Source organism: Mustela nivalis (genome assembly GCF_964662115.1).
Source record: "Mustela nivalis genome assembly, chromosome: 11".
Lineage (NCBI taxonomy): Eukaryota > Metazoa > Chordata > Mammalia > Carnivora > Mustelidae > Mustela > Mustela nivalis.
The window spans coordinates 114,092,253-114,112,604 of record NC_139030.1 but is presented as its reverse complement, the minus strand read 5'-3'; the positions used below and the strand labels follow the sequence as shown (position 1 = coordinate 114,112,604).

The 20,352-nt window shown below is 47.3% G+C and overlaps 1 protein-coding gene across 1 annotated transcript in view; it reads left to right on the top strand.

The window, feature by feature from the left end:
- Positions 1 to 2,987: 2,987 nt before the first annotated feature.
- Positions 2,988 to 20,352, top strand: part of FAM171B (family with sequence similarity 171 member B) — a 65,447-nt gene continuing 48,082 nt past the window's right edge. The window contains exon 1 of the mRNA XM_082691082.1: positions 2,988 to 3,347. Within this exon, the coding sequence (XP_082547208.1) occupies positions 3,140 to 3,347 (208 nt within the window). The 5' untranslated portion in view covers positions 2,988 to 3,139. The remainder of the gene's footprint in view (positions 3,348 to 20,352) is intronic.

The window sequence follows — 20,352 nt, the reverse complement described above, 5'->3', positions numbered from 1 at the left end:
AAAACTATCTTGATAGACAAAGCTTATTTCTGCAAACAGTCCATAGTATTTTTATTTTATTTATTTGACAGACAGAGACCAGGAGTAGGCAGAGAGAGAAAAGGAAGCAGACTCCCCACTGAGTAGAGAGCCTGACGTGGGGCTCAATCCCAGGACTTTGGGATCATGACCCGAGCTGAAGGCAGAGGCTTTAACCCACTGAGCCACCAAGGCACCCCCATAGCATTTTTTTTAAACAGTTCATAGTATTGAAGAATTTGATGTTCACCCTCCATAAAATCAGTGGCTTTGCCGCTGGAAGATTAGTTTCTAACATATTAAAGCCTTGGCCACCATAAGACAAATGACAGAAATCCTGGCCACATTCCTTTTTCCTGATCTGCCAGTCAGGTTTTTGGAGCTGTTTCCATTTTCTCCTCTCCTCTCTCCAGGAGCAGAGGTAACTTGGAAGAAAATGCAACAAAAACAGCTTGATGAGACTAATAAAGGCTCTCCACATTCAGCCTCCTACTCAGTAGCTCCTGCTCACACAGGCAATGTGAAGCCAAGACGGAACATGGTGTTTAATGTCAGGGGTCTCACTCTGGCATCTATTCTCCAAAACTTATGTAGCTCGCATAGTTCCTTTTGGTCTAATAATCACTAAAAAAGCAATGCAAACTCATGTAAAAGTTTTCAATGGTGCAGAAAGATGAAGTCAGATATTACTAGCTCAGCCTTGGGCAAGACAGTAGCTAGTCTCTCTGATTCTCCGTGTTTCCCTTTGTTAAACAGGATAATGAAAGCTCTTCTACAGGATTGTTCTAAGAGTACGGTGAGATAATATATATAAAATGACTATGATTTGTATTATTACTATTATTATTTTCTTTGTGGTTATATAGGTACTATTTTCATGTCATTGAGCAAAGAATAAATTTCCCCTACTGAGAAGTTTGGTTTTTTCCAGGAAGTTGGAAACACTGGGGAGGACCGTGCAGAAAAATGGTGAGTGTTGGAGTGCTTGGGCGGTTTGTCGGTTAAAGGGCTGCCTTTGGCTCAGTGTTGTTCCCAGAGCCTGTAGGATCAAGCCCTGAGGTGGGCTCCCTGCCTGGTGGGGAGCCTGCTTCTCCCTCTCCCTCGGCCACTCCCCCTGCTTGTGCTGCTGCGCTCTCCCTTTGTCTCCCTGTCATATAAATAAATAAAATCTTTAAAAAGGAAAAGGAAAGTGGTGAGTGTGGAATGGGACGATCCAATCATTCAAATCAGCCAAGTCAACTACGGTAGGAAGTGATGTGATGTCACAGTCAGACCCCACTGACATCATGCTAGATGTCTGGGGCGTCCACAGGCACTCCAAATGCAGAGACCACAGCTGAACAAGCATGGCTTCTGGTCTCTGCTGCAGTCCGCACCACCAGTGAATCTTTAGGATGCTGGAAGTAGCCACCCAAGATCCCAGTCTGGTAATTTGGGTGTCTTTCTCCTTCTCCCTGCCCCGCCCCCCAAACAGTCAACTTTCTCTGTGCTTCTAGCCCGGTATACTGAATCTCCTAATCCTTTCCTCTCCTTTCCAGTGTCACAAGACTGGAGCAGCTCATCACCGCTTTTGGGAACACCTCTAAACTGACCTGCTGTCCTCTAACGGATCCTTCTGCAATTGTCTTCCATGCTGAGAGCAAAGTGGTCCTGCTGGGCCGACTGGTACCAAGTTGGGTCCCTGACTGGTTTCTTTCAGTACTTCACAATCCCTTGCAGCATAAATTTCAGTTTCCTTACAGGGCCACCCAAGCTCTTACAGGAGTTCATGTATAGGAAGGTTTAAACAGCACCCGGACACGGTGAACTCTACAGAAGCGTCTATTATTTAAAAAGAAGATTTTTTTTTTTAACATTTTATGTGTGTATTTGACAGAGAAACAATGAATGAGGGAGCACAAGGAGGGGGAGTGGGAGAGGGAGAAGCAGGCTTTCCCCTGGGCAGGGAGCTGGATGGGGGTTTGATCCTAGGACCCTGGAATCACGACCTGAGCCAAAGCAGATGCTTGAGGACAAAACCCAGGCGCCCTGCTATTATTATTTTTTTAGTGACCTCATTTTCATTCTCCTTTTCCATCTAAAACACTCTCAGCAGCCATTGCTCACAGTTTTCCAAGCATACAGTGTTTACTGCACACCTCTAGCCCCTGCACCCCACACACAGACACCCCTGCTCGGTTTTCAGACCACCTGGCCACACCGTCTATGCGAGGAACTCTTCGTCCTCGTATCCAGCCTCGCCTGGTGCTTCAGAGCGCGCTCCCCACTAGTCACCTTCTTGCACATTCTGTGCGACCTCAGCACATGGCCTGTGTTTCCAGGAGTAACCACCACACTGGATGCTAATTTGCTTTTGTATTTCTGGGCCCTAACAGGTAGGAGCTCCCAAAATGCAGGGACTGACCTTGCTTATTTGAAGCACCCACTGTCAGACCTAATCTCGTTTAGGAAATGTGGGTGTTTTTGACCAAATGAAAAGTGCACGCAGCCATCAGACAAAATGTAATTAAGACTATTTGAGAACGTAGAAATTCCCTTTTGAGCAGAGAGAGGCAGTGGAGTTAAAATCCGTAGAACCGCGTTGATTGTCGCCTGTCCTGGCGGTGGTGAACCACAGCCTGCAGGTTACTTTCCGGAGAGTAACCAGTGCACCACCTCCTCCGCTGCTTTGGGGTCAGGTGGTAGGAACTGTATCCACCTTTCCGCAAAATGTGCCGCGTCTCCGTAGGGCTGGAGGGTCTCTCGCCGACCAGCCCCCCCGAAAGCGTCTTCTTGCCCATTTCCCCGCGGAGGCCGCCACCCCGCGCCCCAGCACCGCGCGGACCGGGTGCCCCGCAGCCCCGCGGCGGGAGGCGGCGGGAGGCGGCGGGAGGCGGCGGGAGGCGGGAGGCCGCGGGGCCCCGGCTGCGGGCTCGCCCCGCCCTGCGCGTCACGTGCGCCGCGCTGCGGGCTCCCCCTCCTCCGCCGCCCCCGTCCCCGGCGCCGCCTCCCCGGCCTCCTCCTCCCCGCGAGGCGCGCGAGGCAGACGGCACGAGCCCGAGCCAGGAGCCCGCAGCCCGGGCGTCCGCCGCCGCCGCCGGGAGCCCCGCAATATGCCGCCGGGGCCCCGCGGCTCTCGGCCATGGCGAGGCTCCGCCGGCGCGTCCCCTGCGCCCTGCTGCTCGGCCTGGCCGCGCTGCTGCTGAAGGCGCGGCTGGTGCCCGCGGCCGCTCGCGCCGAGCTCGGCCGCTCCGACCTCAGCCTCATCCGGCAGCAGCAGCGGCAGCGCGAGGAGGCGGCGGAGGAGAGGCCGGAGGCGCCGGCGGTGCGCCCCACCGGGCCCGCGGCAGGTAGGTCCCGGCGCCCGGCCCGGCCCTGCCCTGCCCTGGCGTCGCCGCGGGGAGCTCGCGGGCCCCGTCGCCGCCCCCCGCGCCCCGCGCCCCGTCGCCGCCCCCCGCGCTCGCTCCCCAGCGCCCGACCCTCCGCCGCCTCCGCGGACCTGCCCGGACCCCGCCCGCGGCTCGGCGGCGCGCGCGCTTCGGGGACCCGCCCTGGGGGCGAGCCCTCGGGGCAGCGCGGGACCCGCAGTGGGCCGGGGAGGGGTCGCAGGGGCCGGGCGAGTGGCCGCCCGAGGCCTCGCGTCCTTCCCTCGCTCCTCGCCGAGCCCTTCCCCGCGCGCGTCTCCCCGGCCCCGCCGGCGTCTCGGCTCCCGGAGACCGAAGCCTCTCGCCGCGGACACCCACGCGCCTTCCCCGCAGCTCGCGCCGCCGCTGCGTTTACGTGTAGATCCGGGGAAGCTCGATTCCTTTTATTTTCCGTTTCTGGGTTTTCTTGTCAGCTCATTCCGTCGGGGTGATGAGACGGACTCAGCAAAACGGAACCGGAGCGGGGGCGCAGGGAGGGCGCAGAGGAGCGGCGGGCGGGGACGACGCGGTCCGTGGTGACGCCGAGGAGCCTGCGGTCGGTCCCCGGTTCGGCGCCGCTCGGGGAGGGCGAGTTGGCGGCTGGACCGCGCCCCGGTGCCCCCGTGCGACCCGGCGGGCGGAGGGACCGCGGGACGGTCGGTGCTCACGGCCTCTCCGCACCCCCGCCCCAGCGCCCTGCCGGCCGCGGGGCTCCCGCTGTTTACGGAGGGAAAACCCGCCCCTTGTTTTGGTAAGTGCGTTTAGCTTCCCGCAAAACCAGAGTGAATTCTATTTTAACGCTGGTTTTGCTTTAAAATCCTGCCTCGTGACATGCAAGACTATGAGAAGGAGACGCTGGGATCATCTCACTCTGTGCGCGTCGCCCGGGCAGTGCTCGGGCCTAAGGCTGCGGTTCCCGACTCGGTGGTTTAATGCATCGGAGCCGAGGACGGAGTCGCCGGAGTGTGAGGGAGCGTGTGCTGCCGACCTGAGTGTGCGGGAGCGTGCGTTGCCGACCCGGGTGTGCGGGAGCGTGCGTTGCCGACCAGAGACTGCGGGAGCGTGTGCTGCCGACCGGAGTGTGCGGGAGCGTGCGTTGCCGACCAGAGACTGCGGGAGCGTGTGCTGCCGACCGGAGTGTGCGGGAGCGTGCGTTGCCGACCCGGGTGTGCGGGAGCGGGTGTTGCCGACCGGCGTGTGCGGGAGTGTGTGCTACCGACCGGAGACTGCGGGAGCGTGTGCTGCCGACCGGAGTGTGCGGGAGCGTGCGTTGCCGACCTGGGTGTGCGGGAGCGTGCGTTGCCGACCAGAGACTGCGGGAGCGTGTGCTGCCGACTGGAGCGTGCGGGAGCATGTGTTGCCAACCAGAGTGTGCGGGAGCGTGTGTTGCCGACCAGAGACTGCGGGAGCGTGCGTTGCCGACCCGGGTGTGCGGGAGCGTGCGTTGCCGACCAGAGACTGCGGGAGCGGGTGTTGCCGACCAGAGTGTGCGGGAGCGTGTGCTGCCGACCGGAGACTGCGGGAGCGTGTGCTGCCGACCGGAGTGTGCGGGAGCGTTTGTTGCCGACCAGAGACTGCGGGAGCGTGCGTTGCCGACCCGGGTGTGCGGAAGCGTGCGTTGCCGACCAGAGACTGCGGGAGCGGGTGTTGCCGACCAGAGTGTGCGGGAGCGTGTGCTGCCGACCGGAGACTGCGGGAGCGTGTGCTGCCGACCGGAGTGTGCGGGAGCGTGTGCTGCCGACCAGAGACTGCGGGAGCGTGCGTTGCCGACCCGGGTGTGCGGGAGCGTGCGTTGCCGACCAGAGTGTGCGGGAACATGTGTTGCCAACACCCTCTAAACCAGTTACTAACACTCGAGTTCCCGAGAGGAACGCGGTGTGCGACGGTTTTCCCGGCGCTCTGGGACTCCGGTGCGACCAGCATGGCTCGAGGCTGCCCGAGACGCGCTGGCTGTGGAAATACGGAGACTAAAGATGGACAGCAACGGAGAGCCCGTCTGGTCCGAGAGGATTCCGGGCATCAATGACAAAACAGTTCTGAGAGTGGTGATGGGTTCTGTGCTTTGCAGTGTATTTTTAGTCTGATACATCTTTTTTTCAGAAATACTAGTTAAATGGGTTTTGACTAGGGTGGTGTATGTTGTGATGAAGGTTATGAAAAACTGCAACATAGGAAAACTTTTGTATCGAGCTGCAAATTAAAATGCTTATTTTCTGTTATTTGTGAAAATATTTTTGAAAACGGTTGTTGTTTGGGAAACTCGCAGTTGTTGTCTTATTTACATATTAGCTTAATCAAAATAAAGGAATTACTACCAAGCGGATCAAACTGGAGCCTGCAAAGTAATCGATTTTGACTCTTGCTTTCCCTCAAAAACTAACTTCACAAAGCCAGTGGCAAAGAAGAGAGCAACTCAGTTGATTGTGGTTTTAGTTACTGAAATATCGTGTCCTTTAACGAACTACAGCCAATAAACAATCGAGTTAAAATACTCCTCTGAGCACATTGTCACGGATTGAAGACCACTTCCCATTCCTACCTTGGCTCCTTGAGTGTCCTCTCTCCCAACTGAGGATCTTTTGGGAAACATTCCATAGGCTCACTGCTGCCCCCAGGCCTCTGGTTGGCTGCCCCTCTCTTTCACAGTAGAGTCCAGACACGGAAAATGGCCCACTGAGGCTTAGAGCCTCCTGGGGCACCCCTCCCCCTCCTGTCTCTCACTTCTCTGACCCTGCTCACTCCAGTACATCCACACTGGTCCCCTGTGTCTTCATTTTTGCCGGTGGGCCTGCGTGGGACCTTTGGCCTTGCCATTTTCTCCGCCTGGAATTCTGAAACTTCACTTTCCTCGGGTTTGCTCAGTGTCACTGTCACAAAGAAGCCTTTCCTGACCAGCTCAGTTAAATGGTCATCTTTATGCCCTTTTGTAATGCTGCTTCTCCCTGGTGCTTGCTACCCTCAGCCCTTCCTCTACGCCTGCCTCCTCCTGCTAGAATGTAAGAGGATACGGACTTTGTTCTGTTCACTACTATGTTAAATTATTCTGTATATTTCAAAGACCTGGAAGGGCATCCGCTGTAGGATAAATGTGTTCAACGAGTGAATGAATGAATGAACGAATGAATGAATGAATAAACAAATATGCTGGCATCAAGGATCTTTCTGATCCTTTCTGGGCGTTTGCTACTTCATCATCTTGTGAAATTCTGCACCAGAGTTTAGTGAGGGTTGTGTTAAAGGAACGTTGGGTAGACATATTTGTAAGTAGAGGGGATATGAAGTTTAGATGTGTAGTTTTACCGAATTTCAGTGTTTGTCCTGTTCCAACTCTGGAGAGCTGATCGATGCCAGCATGGAGTCTGCTCCTCACGCCTGTCCAGATTCTTCACCCAAGGGCAGTTACGATCCCCTTACGACCTGGGAGGTATCAGCAAACCTTTAAGTAGCTGTTACGGAGCTCGGGTTAGTTCTTTGACTCTGCCTGGCGCTTCTGATTCTTTGGACATATTACGTAAACAAGTATAGGATTTGTCACAAGCAAAACTTTGAAAACTAATATGGCATCTTTGGTGACTGGTACATGACTGAGCCTTGTCAGTCCACAGTAGAGAAACTGCACATTGACCTTTGTTCGTATTCTCTGGATGTTATTATTCTGAAAATGTATATCTTTGTATTCCTGAGAAATTAGGAAGTGAAGGTGAAGAGTTGAGTATGAGATTGAAATAATCAGGACGTAAAAAAGTGAATTTTTGTCTTCTCGTTAATTATAAAACACCGTTTTTGGAGCGCAGAGAGAGTAAAGGCATAGGCGGAGGTCTGTCAGGTCTGTTGTTCTCTCCAGTGCAGGCAGCCGCTTGCATTTCTCCATCCGCACCCGTGTTTGTTAGAAATAAAGATGGGAGGGCCCAGGGGAGAATTAATTTGGGGGTTGGTGCTAGCTGAGAAACCATACCCTATTCACTCTGATGGCCCGTTAGCCAGGAGGCTTGCTGGGGGTGGGGCCAGGGGAGCCCGAGAAAATCGTGAGCTCCATTTCAGATTCTCCACGTGAGGTGTCACAGGGCACCTCCACGCATCTTTCTAAATGTCTTCTGCACACAGAAGAAGCTTCTCGAGAGATACATTTTCATGGTATAAAATTTTTGATGGAACATTTCACTGATACATATTTTAGCCTTTTGATTTTGGAAAATGTCAGATATCTAGAAAGTAAACACAACAGCATTTGAGAAGCCCGTACTGGTCTCCCAGCCGTGATAGTGGCTGAATTCGGCCACCGTCGTTTCACACACCCATGCGCCCATCCCTCTGTGTGGGATTTTGTTGGGGGGGGGGGGTGGCCGGGGAATGCACATACATCGAAATGTCCGTATCTCAGGTGTACTATTTTATATTTTTGACAAATGGATAGGCTCATATGACCACCAACCCTATGAAGATAGAGAACCTTTGCATCCCTGTAGAAAGTTCCCTCCTGCTTCCTTCCCAGGCAATCCCTGTCCCTTACCAAGAGATGACACTGTTTTACTTTTATCGTGCATTAATTTTGTGCATTTTCTGGTGCCTCATAAAATAGGATCATATAGCATGTACTCTTTTGTGTCTGGCTTCTCTAGCTCCATCTAATTTCTGTAGGTTTTGTCCATATTCTTGTGTGTTCAGTAGTTTCCTTTTACTGCTGATCCGTAGCCCATCATAGGGATTACTCCAGTTTTGTTTATCGCTTCCTTCTGTTGATGGTGATTTGGGTCATTTCCAGCTTTGACTATTGTAAGTGAAGCCGGTACATTCCTGGACAAATCATTGGGTGTGCACGTCCTCATATCTCTTTAGTAAATGCCTAGGGAATTGCTGGGCCAAGTAGTATGCTTAGAAAGTTAAAACATTTTCCCCCAATTCTGTATAGCTGGAACCACACTTCATAACCTATAATTTAAAAATTATGAAATCCAATAGTATTACTGTATGCTTTCTTTTTTTAATTAGTCACCATACAATACCTCATTAGTTTTTGATGTACTGTTCCATGATTCACGGTTTATCACCCAGTGCTCCAGGAAATCCGTGCCCTCCTTAACAACCATCACTGGGCTCACCCTTCTCCCCTCTAAACCCTCAGTTGGGTTTGTATACCCCCCCGCTCTGATTCCCCACCCATTCTTTCCTTCCTTCTCCTAACTATACTTTCTATTAAACTCAAATAACTTGATTTAAAGAACCTGATTGAAATCTCCCATCCATGAAAACATTTATGTATTTATTTATTCCCCCCCCCATTTCAATGAACTTGAAAATCAATAAGAGAAATGGGATTAAAAATGGACTGTTCTACCTGAAGTACTCGTGCTTGGAAGGCCATAGTCCCAGATGGGGTAATCATGATTTCTTTCCAGGATTTTAGTAACCATAGGGGGCTATTTCTTGGTGTTGATTACTGGTTGAAAAACACATGCCATTGTGTTTGTTTTCGTGGTGGTTTTGTAATGTTTTTAATGTGACTGAACAGAAACATTTTTTTTTTTTGGAAACATAACTACCCCCCACAACCTCCAGTTGAGTTTATAAATTTTGACCTGGACACTCAGGTTTGTCTGACTAGGTTAGCTGCAGCGTTGCCATTGGTTGGCTTGGCTCAGTGTAGGTCTCTTAATTTCCTTTTGTCCAGATTGCCTTAGCTAGAACATGGAAACAATGTTTCCATCTACTATTGGTAAAAAGTATACTTTGTAGTATTTACCTGGGAAATTCCAAAACCTTGAAAACTGTGTGTTGTAATGCAGTACCTCATAAGCTTAAGAAACAGCCTCTGTTTGCTTTGAAGATTGTTTGGAGATGTCCCTTTAGCTCACCTTTTGTGTGAGCACAGCCCATATGCCTAGAACATACCCAATTGTCTGCTTTTTAAGTTCTCTTATGACTGTGTCCGTAGGACCAGGCAGTATTCTTAAGTACTTGGTGATGAGGTCTGTGACTAAAACGAGTGATTCTGAGTAGGGTATTTCATTTCATGTAGGGCAGAGTGTGTGAAGGAAACGTTAATCATTGTCTGTCCTTACTAACATAGCAAATCTGCTGCTGGAATCTGGAGAACCCAGACTGTAACTCACCCCAATGCTGTATCAAGCTTCTCCGAAACCTTTAGTTGATAATGCCTGTTAAGATATCTATGTTAAGGTTCTATGTCTTGCACAGAAATTAAGATTTTAAATGAACTTCATTTATATGGGAGTGAGATCTTGATTTCTATTTAATGTGCATTTTTCTGAAGGAGGTTTTTATATAATAATTAGGAAATAATTCAAAAGTAAATATTCATTAGTATTATCAGCTATTGTATTTAGTTCAGTTTTGTTTCTGTTCAGTAAAGAAATGTTATTTAAAAATGGTGTAGTGGGCGCCTGGGTGGCTCAGTGGGTTAAGCCGCTGCCTTCAGCTCAGGTCATGATCTCAGAGTCCTGGGATCGAGTCCCGCATTGGGCTCTCTGCTCAGCAGAGAGCCTGCTTCCCTCTCTCTCTCTCTGCCTGCCTCTCCATCTACTTGTGATTTCTCTCTGTCAAATAAATAAATAAAATCTTTAAAAAATAAATAAATAAAAATAAAAATGGTGTAGTTTTGGGGCACCTGGGTGGCTCGTGGGTTAAAGTCTCTGCCTTCTGCTCAAGTTGTGTGTCCTCAGTGGGGAGCCTGCTTCCTCCTCTCTCTCTGCCTGCCTCTCTGCCTACTTGTGATCTCTGTCTGTCAAGTAAATAAATAAAATCACTTAAAAAAAATAAAAACAGTGTAGTTTTAATGTACTTGTTGGCTCTGTGGACATGGAGAACACGTACGCAGGTAAGGCAATACCGATTCGTAGCTACGGCCCTCAATGCTAGTTAGTTTTAGGTGACCAGTTAGTTGGAAGCTGGTAGAAATGTCCAGTCTCAAGCCAGAGCTCATGTTGTGAGGACCCTGGCTTATTTCTGAGGAAGGTACTGGAGGGACATAGTACAATTCCACACCCTCTGACTGAATCCAGTGTCTGTGGTTTTGTTCCCAGGTAAGTCCTCCCCTGCTTTATTGTAGCAAACAGGATGGAGAGACAGATGATTTGTTTTTCCCAGTGGGTTAGCAATAACCAGGAGTTGTGTAGAAGTTGGAAGTGTCTTGGAGTTTCTGACTTACTGGATTTTGTGGCCCATTCCACCCTCGCTTACTCCCCTGGTTTTGGAAAGGGTAGAAATTAAGTTGTCAAAATATGCTCAGTATAGTTAAGTGGATTAAAACTTTGAACATGTTCTTTTGTGTTGTACGAGTAGAGTTTATAAATGCCTGGGTGGCTGAGACAACATTACCCAAGAGACCAGAAGAAGATCTAGTTACTGTAAAAATGAAAGCAGGGAGGCCCTACCTTTTATGTAAGGGGGAACATGTCACCAAAAGTAGTAGGAATAGTGGGATTTATTTAAATATTTGACTAAGAATAAACTGTGCATGAATCAGTGATAAGAGTATGTCATGAAACACAAATTATGATTAATTAAATTTGTATACCTAGAGTTAGGGAAAAATCTATCTACTTATTTATGTTTAAATGAATTGATATATTCCAAAGCTTTACATTTACAGACAGATACCTTCTTTTCATAAAATAAGTACTTCCCAAAATATAGTTTCTAATATATTTGTGCTAGTAGATTTTGGATTTTTAGCTGAAAAGCTATGATTTAATACTTACTAAATTAATCAGTTTAACACTTATTCATAATCATAAACAAGAAAATTTTTTAGTAATGTATGAAACAACTAATCTCATCTTCCAGTGTTATTTATAGTGGAACAGTATCTAATATCAATTAAAATATGTAATAATTAAAAGTACAAAATTTTTACTTTGCAGATTATAGTGAGCCTTCTTGGAACCCTATGCTCTTAGAACTAGAATGAGGTAGAAGTGACCTTTTCCTAAGTGCTTTGCCCAGCAGTGTTTGAAAAGTATCTAACATGAGCTCGAACACATCCATAGCTGAAAAGACATTGTGGTAGCCCCTGGCAGTTACAAAGTCTGATAAAGCTGAGTGTTAAGGACAATCTGATGTTTTCTCCGCACAGGAAATATGACTGGGATGAGTGAATGTTTTTATCATCTCAACTTCCCCTGTCAACTAATTAAGTTTGCGAATGAGAAAAATTGAAAGAGTGTGTGTTGTAAAATTCCTTCTGTACCATCGTGTTTCAAAGAGGGAAGGTCTTGTGAATTCATAAATCTTGGTTAAGTGTGGGGTGTGGAAGTGGAGGAGGTGAAGACTTCGGAGTCTGAAGAGAAAGGAAGGAGTCAGAAGTACCATAACTCACTGCGATAAGTCTGAGAGGGGGTCATGTCGGTAAGTTCACGGGAGCAGAGATCAGGCACAAGGCGTTACTGTGTGTATGAGGGAATAAGCAGCCAAGGGAGGGCTGTAGGGGGCTCTTGGAGAGCCTGAAATCAATGATGCAATCTGTAAGTGTCTAGTATTCAGAGTCTCTCTAAGATTTTCAGAGGCATCTTTGACTTCAGAAGTGTTAAGAAAACCTGCCCTTGTTAATTAGTCCTTTGTGAGAGGACCCTATCATAAGAGGAAGATAAAGGTAACATTCAGACTCAAATAGCAGTTTTGTATGTTCTTAACATGTGAAGTTTCTCTGTTACTGTGCACACGTGATGGGTGAAATCAGTAGGTGTGGCAGCAGCGTAACTCATCCTCCGGAAGGCTTTCACCCTTACGAGAGCTGGTGGCTTGGGATGCGTGTGCCTTGGTCCGTCCCTTCATCCCTTGGCTTCCGTCCCTGCTGTAGAAGAGCTACCAACACCCGACAGAGCTTGCTAAACCCCATGACTCTGGGTTTCTTTATATCAAGGCTTTGTTATATGATAAACTGGTGGGATACCTTATACCTGAAAAAACCCTCTGTTCAGAATTCATTGGCAGTCAACCCAGAAACTCTCTGTGTCTTGGCTTTTGGCCATTCCACAGAAGAATGGGGTCACTGAGATTAAGTTAATAATCTTAATAAGGGCTCTAATGATTTGGTGAGTCATCTAATCCTTTCAGGTCTGATTATAAGCCTCAATCAGTTTTAGCAGATGAGGACCTACTCGGGTTGTTATTAATTCCCCAAGAAGGCATTTATAAAAACCTAAGCCTTTCCCCACCAGTGAAATATGTATTAATCTTTGGTCTTTAAACAGTTTTGGGGTCAAAATAGTCATTTCAGCTTACAGTGATTGAGTCTGCCAGCAGATGAACTTGCTGCTTTCGTGCTCTCCTGGGCTTTCAAAATTAATGTTGTTCCTAAACTCATTGAAACCTATATGTTTTCTACTCACTATTTGATTCATGCCTTTCCCGACTTCACTAATAACTGAGTACATTGGAAAAATGAGATTCTACAATGAGTGCATAGCAAAGAATTTTGTCTTGAGGAACAACTTCACATAGCAGAATTTTTCTTTCCTTTGAAAATCCAAATGCAGAGATTTGTATTTCAACACATTTCAATGTTTCGAAGATAAATAAATGTGTTGCCACTTGGAAAATTGCAGCTTCAGAGAACAGCATGGGATACGGACATGGAGGCAAAAACGAAGGCGGCATCCCTGCCGGATGCAGGTCTTTCTGTGACCACTGTGCCCGCACACACGAGGGCGGCTCCTGGTCTAGAACTCGGGGCAGGGACTGTGTCTTCAAGCTGCCGGAAGACACGTCTAACAAAGGCACGTGAGAATAGGCCTGTTCTACTCCCCTTTCCTCCCTGTCGGCATGCCTCATCAATAACCTAATACCGAGTCTGTGGCTTTGCGTGATTGGCTGTGCAATGATTATGTTACTTTAAAAAAGCGATGGCTAAGTATTAATGTTAGAACCATAAAGAGCTTGATACTGTAATATGTAGGTAATTAAAATATCTTTATATTCTAAAACCTAAAAATAGAAAAGATAGTGTATTTTGTTTTCATCTGGTTTCACATTCCTGACTCTCTTACCACTCTTCCCTCTCAGGAGGATCTCATCCGTCTGCGCGGCTTAAATGCCATCCGTGTGCTGGGACTCCCCAGAGCTCACTCCTGAGTATGTCCACCAGTTATTTCACATCTTTGTGTGCTGTATCACATCCATTTCCGTGTAAGCATGTCTAAATCTGACCTGATGTTTCTCATACTCCTTCCAGAATAGAAAAATCTCCTCCTTTATTGCTTTTCTTTCCTTTAACTATAGTGCCCAGAATTTATATATCTTATAACTGGAAGTTTTTAGCTTTGACCGCCTTCTCCAAAGTTCCTTCCTTCCTGTTTTTTTTTTTTTTAAACATTTTATCTACTTATTTGACAGACAGAGATCACAAGCAGGCAGAGAGACAGAGAGAGGGGGAAGCAGGCTCCCAGCCGAGCAGAGAGCCCGATGCAGGGCTCGATCCCAGGACCCTGAGATGATGACCTGAGCTGAAGGCAGAGGCTTTAACCCACTGAGCCCCCCAGGCGCCCCCTTCCTGTTATTAAAGACAAACGGAGAAGGTTGAGGGGACTGTCCTGCATTTCCTCCACCTTTTCATCCAGTTAATCCCCAGATCCCAAGTTTGTGTCCATTCCAAACTCCATATCCCCCAGAGCAGCCTTGGGGATCATCTGCTCCCCACCCCATAGTGGTGGTTGTATTTTTAAATACAAATCTGATCGAGCTTCCCATGACATTGCGAACCAAATCAAAGGTCTTAACGTGACCGACAAGGCTTTGAGGGATTTACTATTCCAGTCTCTGCCCTGGCTCTCGGGGTCTGGAGTGACACCAGTTTTGCGCCTCAGGGACTCTGATACACACAGGGACTCGCCTGGCTGTTGCGTTCAAACTTCAGACGTTAGCTTAAATGCTCCTTCTTTTAAACGGGTTTTCTGGACTTTCCAGACTGAGCTAGGCTCCTGTGTTACGTGGTCTCATAAGTACCTCCTGCTTGCTCGAGGCGTGTAGTTGATTTGTAGCGAGACGCCACTCTGTGTTTCTGGGTTGTCTTCTCTACACTAGAAGTCAGATGAGGCCAGGTGCAGTCATTGTTTTGGTAGGGTTGTGTTCCTGTGTAAATATTTATTGAATAAGTGAATGACCCAATAGAGAGAAATATTCAATTGAATGCTTTCTCTCATTTACTTGCTTGAGTTGGCTTCTCTAAAGAGTGTATTTAGGAGAAGGGTGTTATAGAGGGAAAAGGCTGTAGCACTTTCAGAATGAAATGGCCAAAGTGTGTGTATTTGGGATCAAGAGAATGCCTAGTTTCATTTTTTTAAAAAATATTTTATTTATCTATTTGACAGAGACAGACAGGAGAGAGCAAACAGAAGCAGGCTTCCTGATGAGCAGGGAGCCCCGACATGGGGCCCGATCCTGGGACCTTGGAATCTTGACGTGAGTTAAAGGCAGACGCTTAATGAGTGAGCAGTCCTGTTGCCCCAAGAATGCCTGGTTTCCAAAGTATATCTGGGAAGAGGAATGTATTTACTCAGATTCAATACAACATGTGTTGGTTTATATATGGGAACAGAGATGATATACAGGATTCGTACAGTGACTGATTTCATCCGTCTTCTTCTTTCTTTTTTGAAACAAAACTCACTGGGTATCTACTGTTCGCCAGGCACTTCCTCATCACCGATTGCAGGGGACACCCAGTGGGGCTGTAGAGACAGAGACCGTAAATGATAGTAGCGTGTGGTGAGTGCTATGTTTTGAGTGTAGAGGATCCTGTGGAGACAGGGTTTGAGGAAAATCATTTGGCCTGTGTCCTGGAAGAAAGCTCTCTTAAAGTGAGTTGCAGAGGGATGTAAAAAAGCAAGAGAGGGACATTCTTTTCTTATTTTTGATCTGGATTTTTTTCTGTGGTAATGATATAATAATTCAATTCCCTTTTATCTTTGCTGTTCTCTGGAATTTGATTTCCTACTTCTATGGCTCATCATTTTGAGATTAAAAAAATTAATAATAATGTCGCTTCTTTCACAGTGCCCACAGACTTCTTAAAGACAGACTGATGATATGCCTGCCTCTCTTAAGGAAAGGAACTGAATCCAGAATTCAAGCATCAGCCTGTTTCTGTCAGTGTGGCTTTGCTGTGTGACCCCACAGTCAGTCCCTTGCACCTTGGCGTTGATACTCTACCATGAGGACAGCTGGGCTGTCTACCACCCTGGCCACATTGTGCTGTGCTCTTGATACGTCAGTCCTCAACATGAGCACAACAGACCACTTGTGTCTCCATGTCACCTAGGACCTCCTTCCCTCCCGTCGGTGCCAGCCCGGGGCCGTTTCTCAGATCTGTCCTGGCTCCTCTTCTTTCCCCTTCAGTGACCCTAACTTCCGTTTCCACAGCTCACCAAAAGAAGTGAGCGCTTAAACTCTATGTTGTTAATGATTGTGGCTGGCCGTCCGAACTGAGACTTTTTAAAAAATATAATTATGCAAAGCAGTTGCTTGTTTTTTTTTTTGCTAAATCTGAAAGTTTATGGCCCCTATTAGGTAGGAGTTTTATGTATCCATGAAGTTCTTCTCTGTTAAAGTTAAGCCAGAGATGAACTCCTCGCAAGAGGCCATTTAGCTGAAAATTGCTAAAGCAAGTGAAGGGGCATCACATCGACTCGAGCTAGCGACATCGATGTGTGTTTGTGGGAGTAAGTGAGGTTCGCTCTTGCCACCTGAAGCATTTTATCATGCAGTTTCTGAAATTTTTTTTAAACTCCTGAAATGTTGTAAATCCTCCAGGCTAGAGGGATCGAGACCCTGAAACAGCTGCTCGTGGGGAGAGCGTCTAGCTGCAGCCTCTCAGGCTGCCTGTGTGGTTCTGTCTCCGGGGCTCCCCTGCCCATGGTACCACGTGCCCCAGCACTTGAAATGTAAACCGTATTTACCTGGGAAAGCCAATATATACATCTGTTTCGCGGAAGACTTTGTGTTAACCCAGCAGATCTGCCCCCGCCCCCCACTGCGTCTCTTGCAGTCCCTGTGGAGAACCGGGCATCGCCGAGGACTCAGCCTCCTCCCTCTGACCTGTCGCTCGAAGAGTTAAGTGCCCACCACAGCGTCGTAGCGTCCACTCCTCCTGGTTTGTTCTCACGGCCACTTGGTCTGTCCAGGCCCCGCCTGGACTTTGGGTCTGTTACAGTAACTGAGTCGGTCTCGCTGTTTCTTTCCTCCGAGGCGGACCGGACCCAGCTGCGTGGGCCCCTTGCAGGGTCGCCTCCTTTTCTTAACTTTCATCATGTCATCCTTAGATCATCATTAAGATTTGGATCCTCTGCCAGACCTCTACGTCCCGGCAACTTTTATAGTAAATATTTTGAAATATACTGAAAAATTGAAGTGGTGTCGTGAATATTCACATGTCCTTCCCCGGGACGCAACAGTTGTCAAAGTTTTGTCATATTTGCTTCTCTCTTGTGATTCACTTTATTGCACACGTGGGTGCATCTGGTACCGTGGAACCAACTGGAACGTAGTCACAGGCTTCCGGACTTTCCTCCCTGAGAGCTCCTGTGCGCCTCTCTGAACATCTACGTAACTTTTGATGAACAAGTAATCATTCTTTTGAAATGGTGAAATAATTAACAACTTTTTAGTGAACTGTATAAACATTAATGAGGAAAAGATAGAGCTTCAGTAAAAATGATAGATTGTGTGGGGCGAATTCTTAAGAAGGGTTCACTTTGATTTGTTATATTTTTGCAAATAGCATCTTACTTACATTGCACGTACACCACAGTGTGGTAGGACAGTGCTTTGTATAAAGGTAACGTTTTAGTCAGTTATGGGACTCTCCAAAACGGGGGGTTCTGCTAGGCTTCCAGTTTATTTTGTTCCTTGGTCATTTCTTACCACTCAAGGTCAGTTGTTCACATGTCACTGCTGTGTGGTCACACAGAGAATGGCATGGTACCTCTCTTCCCCTTTCTTTTTGCTGCCCTCATGCATCCACGTTTGACGGTGGGAACGGTAAGATGTAACACCGAAGACTTCTCATCTGTGTGGACGGAGCCGGTGGCCTGTGAGCAGTAACACAGAGGGAGTTCCTGGTTTCCGTCGCCCCCAGGGTCCGGCCAGATCACTGTCTTCCTTTCCTCGTACGAGTTGATAAGTTCCCATTTTTGCCTCAGCAGGTTCTGGTTGGATTTCTGTTAACTAAAAAGCCAGAGCAGGCTCAAAATGGTATCTCCTGCACTAAGTCCTAACTCCAAGCAAATTTTGAATTTGTGGACATTTTCTCTCCCCAGGGGCCCTGCCCTCCCTCTGTCTTATCTGAAAGTCCCCCAAACCCCAGCTCCGCTCTACTTTGTCCATGAAGCTTTTCCAGTCCATAATTATTTCCTCTTACTAGGTCACTCACAGTCTCTGCTTGGCGATTCCCTACCTGATGGCTGGATTGGTAGGTCAGTCTGTTTCTGCTGTGCTTGTCTTTCTCTTGAGCTGCTGAATGTGTGCAGAGCAGAGACCTGTTCATTCACCCATTTCACACCCCAGAACGCCCAGCACACTGCACGTGCTCGAGGAAAGCATGTTGATTCGTCCCATGCCATGACTCTGCCTTTCGTTATTTATGTCTCTGCCCCTCATGCCTGTCACGGTGCTGTGTACAAGCTGGAACTCTACAATTCATGGTAATGAAAAGAATGTGTTTATCCTTAGACTTAGGAGTATGGGGCAAATGCTGAGGGTATTAAAATTATTTTGAAGATAATGAAAAATACTACATTATGCATTAAGACTGAGAACCATCAGTCTGATAGTAATACACTAGTATAGAGACACGTAAATGGCTCAGTGGTTAAGCCTCTGCCTTTGGCTTGGGTCACGATGCCAGGGTTCTGGGATCGAGCCCCACATTGGGCTCCTTCCTCAGCAGGGAGCCTGCTTCCCCCTCTGCTGGTCCCTCTGCTAATGTGTGTGCGCAACTGTGCGCGTGTCTCTCTCTCTCTCTCTTTCATCAAAGAAATCTTAAAAAAATCTTAAAAAAAAAGATAAACCAAAGTATAATGGTTAAGTTTGGACCACTGTTTAGAGTCCTTTCCTTTCCCTGCCCTATATCTTTGTTTCCTTCCATCTTTACTTTTATTTTTTGTCCCTCATTAGCACTTAGTTTTGTCACTTTGGGTCCACGATGATAACCTCCTGCTTCTCACACCTCCTTTTCCCTCACCTCACGGTGCTAATTTAGCTGCAGGATTGCAGAAAGAACCTTTTTATCTCCTCAAAATACTGCTCTAGGGCCTCTGAATTATAAAAAAACAAGCTTCTAAGTCTACATTGCAAACAAGTACATTTAATTAATGTCTTCAGTGATTATCAAAAGTCCTCTTTGTCACAGAAAGGATGCTACATCAGAGAAGTCATTAAATCTTTTTATTGGCACTTTAAAAACCCGGGTGACTAGCTGAGTACTAGGTCAGGACTGTACTGTTGGAGAGGAACAGCCTCGGTGAACTTGAGACCTAAAGGAAGGCTGGTGTGGCCGCCTTGGAGAGCGGGAGACGGGGCAGGGTTTAGGTTAGGGCAAAGGTCAGCTTCTGTGCCCTGACACGTTTGTTTCCGTGGTTGGTGGCTTTTCCAGGACAGGCGTCCCTCGAGGGCTGTGTGGTTTGGCGGTTAGAACATGGGCTTGGGGGTTTGGGCCACGGTAGTTCAGAAATCTGCTCTGCCTCCTTAGGTGTGCTCTTGGGAGTAAGTGTGCACAACTGTTGTTAGCTGTTCAAGTTGACACGTGTGAGACGCCTTGACTTAACCGAACTTACCAATTACGGTTATTGATAGATTATTTCTAATAAATTAAATATTTCAGAGGTATGAGTACTCTGTTTTGACTTATATTCTTGGTGGTATGTCCGTAAGAGTTGAGTAGGTACTCAGAAGGTAAAAATGCCAGTTTTACAACTTTCTAGCAAATGAAGCTGGATTTGTTTTCACTGGTTCTTCGTAAATCAGACTCTATAAGTACCTGTGTTTCTGTAATAAGAAATATTGAAGTGTATCATGGAATACAATTACTGTTTTTCTTTTAAAATCTAGAAGCTGCATTGTCTTTGGAATGTTACCTCAAGCAAGTGAAACATTCAAAAGCCAAAAATCAGAGTGAGGTTTTCACTACTCTGTTGATTCCTTTTGTTTTGCTGAGAAGACAAATTGGCTTTTAAGAAAGACTGAATTCAAACAGTGGTTTTTATTATTCTCTTTTCTGTCCAGAAAATCTGAACATGGGCTAGAATTATGTCAGCAGGCAAATGAGCCAACGGTCCGGCTCTGGTCTGTCGGGAAACGTTGTGTTCTAAGAGTCGTGTTTTCCTTTACGGAAGAAACCAGAAGGCTGTGTGGTTCTCTCCTTTGCTCGCCTTTGCATTGTGCTGTGAGGTATCATCTGTCCCTTAAAATGGTGTATCTTGGGACGCCTTCCTCAGAAAGAATTCTGCGGCAGAGCAGAGAGATCTTACTGTTTCCAGTGCATACTCAGAGGAGTAGTAAACCCTGTCTCTCATGATCACTCCACCTAGAGAGGCTCTTTCATACCCTAATGGAGACAGCTGATCGATTCACATATTGATTGGATCCAGAAGATTGCCTGCTGTGAAATTCCAACTGACTGAATTCTCAAATTGGTGTGCAGTTGCTCCTAACCAGTTCAGAATTTTCTTATGTTGAGGATATTCACAAAACAAATTTAAGCACTTTTCATTAAAAGACGAGAGGAAAGAATGGAACAGAATTATAAACTGCATGTTAAGAGAAAGGTGTTCAGAGACTATTTGCCATTCTTATTTCTCTAAGTAGGAAGCAGGAGAAAGTCATGGATTATAAAGGCCCAATAGAATTCAACAGGAACTTATTAAAAATCCCTAGTCATGTTAGAGATTGTGTCCAAATTCAAATAATAAACCAGATGAAGTTTAGAAAGTCGGCAGGACAA